The 8,082-nt window shown below is 34.8% G+C and overlaps 1 protein-coding gene and 1 long non-coding RNA gene across 9 annotated transcripts; one reads left to right on the plus strand and one right to left on the minus strand.

Moving 5' to 3' along the window:
- Positions 1–2,357: 2,357 nt before the first annotated feature.
- On the minus strand, positions 2,358–3,300 carry LOC115989063. Its single transcript, XR_004091765.1, has 3 exons — positions 3,081–3,300; positions 2,917–2,994; positions 2,358–2,773 (listed from the first exon to the last, which is right to left on the minus strand). It is a non-coding gene; the product is annotated as an uncharacterized LOC115989063 (long non-coding RNA).
- Positions 3,301–3,773: 473 nt separating this feature from the next.
- LOC115992878 (rho GDP-dissociation inhibitor 1-like) lies at positions 3,774–7,730 on the plus strand. 8 transcript variants are annotated; one of them, XM_031117117.1, is made up of 6 exons: positions 3,774–4,868; positions 5,149–5,367; positions 5,470–5,594; positions 5,679–6,779; positions 6,976–7,097; positions 7,385–7,730. In XM_031117117.1, exons 1-4 carry the CDS (start codon positions 4,802–4,804, stop codon positions 5,757–5,759), a joined length of 492 nt encoding a protein of 163 aa, XP_030972977.1. In that variant the 5' UTR covers positions 3,774–4,801; the 3' UTR covers positions 5,760–6,779; positions 6,976–7,097; positions 7,385–7,730. The 8 variants fall into 8 exon arrangements, with proteins under 8 accessions (XP_030972977.1, XP_030972975.1, XP_030972979.1 ...); XM_031117115.1 differs by having other exon boundaries at positions 7,428–7,730; XM_031117119.1 differs by lacking the exon at positions 7,385–7,730 and having other exon boundaries at positions 5,679–6,420; positions 6,718–6,779; positions 6,976–7,343.
- The last annotated feature ends 352 nt before the right edge of the window (positions 7,731–8,082 follow it).

Genomic DNA, 8,082 nt, shown 5'->3' on the forward strand with positions numbered 1-8,082 from the left:
TGTTCTGGATAAGAGAATTGGGACCAGTCCAATTGCAACTCACATTGGTCAGGCTTGCGCACAAACTATTCTCCGTTTGTTGAAAATTTGGTCACATGCCCATGGCAGGCGAAGCTACTATAGAAGAGTTATGGTAGATGAATGCAATAAAATAATGATAAAAGAAATACGTTATTGTCAGGCAAAACAAAAGATCCTTAATTAAAATAGGGAAAAAGAACAATATGGCAACAAGAAACACATTATGTGTGAAATTACAAAGACAAGAGGAGAAACAATGGCAATAAGCGATAAAATCAAAGAAGGAAAAGATCAGTTTGCCATGTTCAGTTGCATTATGGGACTAAGGCCAAGGAGGGAACCACTTCCTCAACGTGAGTAATCTCACGGGAGGATCCTATTGTAGAAATTATCCACTTTTAGGGAACGGACCTAAATGGCTTTTGCCCAAACAAGTTCTTTATCCTCAACAGATGGTAGGCTTTTAGAGGGAGAGATGAGATTAGGCTATTGGTGCATGCCTGCCATTCTACACTCTCTATTTCTCTTCTTTCTCTTTTTTCTTCGTTTTGTTACTGTGATTCATTCCCCCCCCCCCCTCCTCCTTTTCTTTCTTAGTGCTTACTTGTGTAGTGTTATGGTGATAGTGGTGCTGTAATTCTCTTCTAGTGGTTGCTACTGTTGTGATGTTACTGTGCACGGCGAGGACCCTTTATATATTGCTTGCTATGACTAATTTTTACCATTTTAGTCTTTAATTGCTTTTGTCTGGTTTAGGGTGTTCTTCCCAACCACCCACTAGTTTGTCAGCTACCCAGCCACCACCACTTAACCGTGCTAGCTATGCCACTCCCCATTACCATACAAAGAAGACTATTTTGTTTGCTTGCTCACCGTAGCATTCTTATCGACCACAGTGTAGGTATTCTCCTTTATTATCCTTCATAGCATGCACCTAGTGGTTCCAATTTATTCGACCTTCTTTTGGGTGGTATATCATTTCAGTAGAACATCACCCCCAAAAGAATTTAAGCAGAACCCCAGAATAGGCTTTCCCTTCTCCCCACCACGAGACCATACCCTCTCTTATCTCTGATCCATGACCCACCACTCCTGTATTGGCTAGATACAGATTGGTAGTACCTGGGTCTTGTGCGTGCTCCACTTCCTGTGTACGTCAAAAGCTTGTCCACTGCTCATGCGTTTGCCATGGTTTGAAGGCTTATTTGTGCATTTTGTCGCTCATCTTTGACCTCTTATGGCGTAAACTGTTTTTTTGATTTCCATTCTTTATTGGCTTGCTTCTTTCGAGGGTTGTGCCTTGCTTGATTGTGGGTTTTCTCATCTTTAACCCATTCTTTACTCATTCCATAATCTTGTTGCCATTCTTACCATACCACTCTGCCGTTCTTGCCATGGTGTCATTTGGCTCGTGCTTGCTAGGTCTCTTTTGGGCCTACTGCTTATTTTTCTCCCAATGACTCAGTATGGTCATTGGATTTATACTCATGCTACTTTGGGCTTTCTTGACCCATTACATAGCTTGTGGGCGCTTTTGTCCCACTTCTTTCTTCTTGGGCATCCTTGGCTTATTTGCTCTCCTTGGTTATCCTTGGCCCATTTTTTAATTCTGCATTCTCATAGGCTTTTATTAACTCTTTTGGGTTTCCCTGACCCAATTACCTTATCCTTTATCATTTGGGCTTGGCTTTCCATCAACCCATTACTTTCTTACTTTATTTCTTTGGGCTTGCTGTGCTCCATTCTCACTTTTCTACATCACATAATACCCATGAGTTTACTACTTCTCTCTAGGCTCCTTTAGGCCCATTTACTTTCCTCAAAACCCATTTATTTACATCATGGGCCTATTATCCATTGTTCCTGCCATTCGGGTTTAATGGTTTTTCTACCAATCCACTAACTCTTCTCAACCCATATCGTTGGGCTTCTTCCTGTCACTGGGCTTCCAAAATGAGCATCAACACCAAGTAACGATATCCAACTATGAATTAATACTCCATCGTATTGTGGATTTTGGCGTGAAAATAGTTGTGTTGTGAGAACTTAGGAAATTAAGCATATGGGGTTTTGGATTTGTTTGAATAATAGACAACATGATAGATGGTGTAAGAAAAGTTAAGGCTTGTCTCATAGCTAGTCGGCTTTTGAATTCTTTTTCAGATTTTATTATTATTATTATTTTTTTTATGTTACTTATATAGTACTTTTAAGTTATTAAATTTCACAAATATTATTTTTTTGGTGGAAAGCGGTTGAATAAGCATTCACCAACATAAATTAAAGAAATGGATAAATAATATAAGGCCAAATACTAAATATATTAGAAACTCCCAAACACATGCTTACAATCAAGTTCTGAATAATAAAGATAAAGTTCAGAAAACTAAATATTAATCATTACAACCAAATTCTGAAAAATAAAGATAGAGTTTAGAAAACTAAATATTAGTGCATTATAACCCAACATCAATAAAGTTTAGAACATTAAATGTTCAATTCTGAATCAACATAAATTTTGCATCCAATCCAGCAATAGAGGCGGTTCGTCTATTAACGGACTGAGATGTCCACGTTTGACCCCCATTCATGAATTCAAAGTGCTGCTCTTCTTCTAAGAATTCAATCTTGCATTGCCATCTGCCACTAAACCTAAACTCTTTTGGCACAACTCCTTTACACTTAAACTGCATGAGAGGAGCAAATACACCAGACTGGTCGCTGTCCATCTTCTAGAAAGAGCGACCTTGACCTGGTACCATTGTTATCTTGGCTTTCAAATTACAAGATGGACACTTATAACCAAAAAAAAAAAATAATAATAATAATAATATCATTTAATAAAAATTTTAGACACAAATATCAAAATAATAGTCTAAAAACAAATGATATCACCTTAAATTTTTTTTCCCCTGCTCATGCCTCCAAGGTTACAGATATTTCATTATTATCTCTGCAGTTGTTACACTCAACCTAAGCATTGAAAAAAAAAAAAAGTTAAACTGTGCATATATTATTCAATACAAAAAAAAGGGTAATGATATTATATACGACAGAACCTGCAGCCTATAATCAAAAGTCCTGATGTCGACACCTCCACTTGGTTGAAGGCAATCAGCAAACTGCATTTCAGCTCGGATTTGCAGAGCATATAATAATGCCATTAGAGTTTTGGATGGCAGCGAGCAAAGTTTAATTTGGTGTAACAACTTACTGTATAACAGATTTCTACAAAGGAATGTAAGTCTTACAGTGAGGGTATTTCGAATTAGATATATATTTGCAATGCCACATACCAGACTTCTACAAGCAAAGTTATTATGATTTATGAGGATCTTTACTTGTCATGAATAGGATCTGCAATGTGACTCAACAGAAATAAATGAGACATTTGTGAGGATAACCAGACACCAGACACAACAATTGTATTTGTTGTGACAGCTTTTGAGCATGACATATATATGAAGCATTTGTGAAGCTTTTTTATCTATAAAAAATAACCTCTTTTATTTTTAGTTAAGATAGAAAATTTATTGATATGAAACAAATATTACAAATATAGTATTTTTAAGAGTATATACCTATCACATCTAAGGTATTTGCAAGGACATTAAATTTTAAAAATGGGGTAGCATTTTTTGTGAGGGATGTTATTTTCATATGGTATTTTATAATAGACTTTTTTTTTGAGGAGAAATTTTATAATAGACTTCTATAGAGATACTGTGTGGCATTATAATTTTTAGAAAAATGGATTACATTATTATAAAAGGATTTAAATTGTATAGATATATGCAGGCACCATATGATAACTTAGTGGTATTGAGTTACAATTAATCTAAAGCTAATCTGCTTGGAATCTTTATATTGATGGAGAAGTATAAGTAGTTAGGGATTTTTTTTTTAAATAATTTTTTTATCTTTAGATCCTCCAATAAACTAGAGCATTGACTGTGATTGACGAAAAAATTTTAGGTTAATTCTGAAAATTTTGAATGATTGGTGGATTTTGTGTTGCTGCTTACATGCAGTGAATCTAGATTAACCAGTGCATGAAATGCCTAAGTGTTTGTTGTAAGAGCTGAATGAGGAACTTTGGGAGTACCCTTTTAGTGAAAGGCAATCTAAGTTCATTGAATTTGCGATTTGGCTTTGGATACCTTGGAAATGGAATTATATACCAGTCCTTTGGAATCTGAAGTATGGGTTGGATGTATGAGGTTTGAACAAATTAGATTCAGATATGTACTTAGATTCAGAAAGTGTAATCTGTAATAATTGCTTGTTAGGCTGTTGAATATATCCTTTTGCTACTGATAATATAGTCATTTGTAAAATGAGCTGAGTCTCCTTATAAGCATTAGAAGTTGCTAGCATAGGGTCCAGTTGTAAGCTTGCAATTGAATCATAGTTCCTACTAACCTGTTGTGTGATATTTTATTAAAGATAACAATTGGTCGGTGTTGCTTCTAAAAGGATTTTATGGTATTGCTGTGGCACCAAAATACTTCCTTGAAACATTAAAAGTAGTATACTACTCTCAAGAAGTTCCACGACTCCCTAACACCAAATTAAAAAAAAACCCATATATCAAAACACAACTTCTCCACCTCCTTCCCAAAAGGATAAACCAGCATAGCAATAGACCCATTCAACGCGGTGAGAGTCTTCTTCCAACTGGAGTAATCCCCACTGACACTAGCGTCTGGAAATGAAGTAGACTTGAATACCTCACTGGCAAAGTCGAAGCATACAATCTTCTCATCCTCATTATTATCTAATGGGAGTGGTGTCGCGCACCAGAAAAAGTCCCCATCCAAGTACATTGTGGCCCTCGACTGTCAGAGGTATATCTCTGTCTTGGGTTAACATAAATTAATTAAGACTCTTATTATTAGAAACCAGCTTTCCTTTTAGCCTTTTGGGTAAATTTTAGAGTACGTTCAGGCTAAGCTACTCATGTTAACTGCCATATTTCTTTCTTCCAAAAGTTTTACTAAGCAGCTTAAATTGTTAGCCATTCTGCAGACTCATTGCAGCTCTCAAATGTTTTTGCTTGGCACCCAAAAAAAAAAAAAATCCTAAATGTTTTGAAACTAAGATATCTGTATTCTATTATTGAATCAGAGAGTGAAGAACCAGAAGTGAAGATGCAAAGCCTCACAATGCTATGCCCGGGGCGACCAGATCTCATTTTGCCAATTCCATTTGGTAACAATTCTAAAAGGATTCTCTTCACCCTCAAGGAAGGAAGTCAGTACCGCCTCAAATTTAGCTTCACCGGCTCCAACAATATTGTGTTGGGCCTCAAATACACTAACGTTGTGTGGAAGACCGGTATGAAAGGTATAGAAGCAAGGTTTTTCATTAATTACCATTCATATCATTTAATACTAAAACTTTTGCATCCATTCTCTTACATATGTTAGTCATGAAATTCATATACAGTGGACAATTCAAAGAGAATGTTGGGAACTTTTAGTCCTCAGCAGGAGCCTTATACGTGTGAAATGGAAGAAGAAACCACCCCTTCTAGCACGTTTGCAAGAGGCACTTATTCTGCAAGAACCAAGGTACAAACTAATTTCAGAATTAAAAATTAAGAACAAATAAAAAAAATACTCTGCATTAATTTAGCTTTGTTGATTTTGTCTCAGTTTGTTGATGATGATGGAAGATGCTATTTGGACGTGTGTTACTACTTCGAAATTCAAAAGAATTGGCCAAAACCCTCTTAAGGTCTTATCTGATATTTTACTGGCATTGGCTTGGTAGTGCTTCAAGTGATCACTTTAGTTTAGAGTGATTTTCTTCGTCCGGTATGCTGTATCTTGTACAAATGGCAAATGGGGCATCCATGTCTTAATTCAATTGAACTATACCACTGTACATGTCATGCTTCCTCCTCCTGCTCATCATTATCGTCATGTTCTGCTTATCTTTTCCTCTCTATTATTTTAATATTTTGTTTTTGGATTTTGGAATATTTCTATTTTATTTTATAATACAATTATCACTTTCCCAAGTTATATTTAATGGATCATTTGATCACATGAATATTGATGCTACCAGGTACCATCCCTTTGTTTCTTAATAAGTTAATATATTTATATACTAAGATACTTATCCCCTGTCCCACATATATTACTGCACCTTCAAATAGTGGTACCTTCTATTGAAATAATTATTTGGTTGATGTAGGTAATGATCTAGTCTATTTTATAAACTGTTGTCAAGAAATTTTAAAGTTGAAATTCGATTGCAGTGTCCAAAATTTGGAAATTATTGAGCCATTTCATTCAAACCTCATTTGGAAGCTGTGTTAATACAATTGCATTGTTTTTCTTCTAGAGGTATGGTTATTGTCTGTTTAGGGCCCTTGCATGTTTGCATAAGCAGGTAAGATACTCCTACAATTGTACATTTAGAGAAGTCTCAAAAAATGCCTAGCTGTAAAGGTCTTTATTTTGTAATTGTATTGAGTGGTTCACAGAGATGTTAAGCCTGGTAACTCCATCTTCTCTTGGAAGCTAAATAAAGGCTATCTCATTGATTTCAATCTTGCCATGGTTGAGTTGCTTATCCTGCTATGCTACCATACTAATGTGAATTTTTAAAGCAATCATTTCACTGAATTAAAAGTTAAAACATCAAAATAGCTGATGGTGTTTCTGTCTTCATTTTTCTTTTTCACAGGATTTGCAAAGCAAGTAAACTATTGGAAGTAAGCTCTGCATGAATCTTTGTCCACTGTACAAGTAATTTCTCTTGTTGGCTACATAGTTATGTTCTTGAGTTCCACTATATGAGTTAGCTTATATCTTCTTAAATGACTATATTTTATTGCTGTTTTGTTCCTTGGTTAACTGTGCTGTTAGTTATACTCAGTTATCATAAATATTTAGTTTCTTCAAAATTTCTCTTCTTAATTGGACAATTCATGCATCTGTGTAGGTAAATCAAAATCAAGTCATAATGTTTCTATTAATCAAGTCATAATGGTTGAGGGCAAAGTTTGGTCTAGAACAGCAATTCTGAACAGGCCTTTGGTTCTCAATTGTCTTAGTACTGCAATGGTGTGTGTCTTTTACTACATATTCTTTGTTACTCTGTGTGCGTGTTAGTGTTTTTGGCTATTGGGTTGGCACCCAATTTGTAAAGATTGGCTTAGTTGAAAGATTTGTTTTCTGGGTCTTTGATTTTATGGTGTTTGGTTGAGAATCATTATGTTTAATTGGGTTTATTCCAATTGTGTAATATCTCGTATCTGTGTTGTTATATACTCTCCATTTGGTTCAATTGAAAACATTACTTGGGTTGTTGTTTCTATGGTGTTTAAATTGACAACTATTATCATGCATAGTTATATAACTATGCATGATAATAGTTGTTTTTGTTTTTTTCAGGTGGCTTTGCTGTTAATTTGGGTTGCTGATATAAGGAAACATGTAAAGAATTTAGAATTTGGGAAGGGACACGTATATAAAGCTGTGCATGTAACTAATTTTTATTTCCTTTCATCAACTTTGGCCTTATATAGGATGTATTAGGATTTGTTCTGTTCACCTACTACCATGTCAGATTGTGCAAAGAACCTTGTTTTTACAATTTAAAACTCTTGCCCCTGTTGACTATTGAATTAGATCATATAAATATTGATCGGGTTAATTTGACTTTTGGTATCATATAAATTCATACAATTATGAATTTTTGTGTATGTGTGTATATATATATATATATATATATATGTTTGTGCATGATTGTGGTTTTTTTTTTTTAATAAAATAAAATCTTGTTTTGAGGGTCAAGAGACCCCTTAAATAACCTTATTTATCAACGATTGTAGATATAATTTTTTTAAACCTTGGTAAAAGGTTATTTAAGGGTCTTTTGACCCTCAAAATAAGATTAGAGCATTATTTTAAGGGTCACGAAGGCCGTTAAAATTTCTTTTTCGACGGTATATATTTCGAAGGTTCTCAAGGGTCAATTGGACTCTTAAAATAAATTTTTTCAAGGGTTTTGACCCTTGAAAAAAGTCAAATTTGTTGTAGTGTACCC

This window comes from Quercus lobata, chromosome 5, assembly GCF_001633185.2.
Source record: "Quercus lobata isolate SW786 chromosome 5, ValleyOak3.0 Primary Assembly, whole genome shotgun sequence".
NCBI classification, from domain to species: domain Eukaryota; kingdom Viridiplantae; phylum Streptophyta; class Magnoliopsida; order Fagales; family Fagaceae; genus Quercus; species Quercus lobata.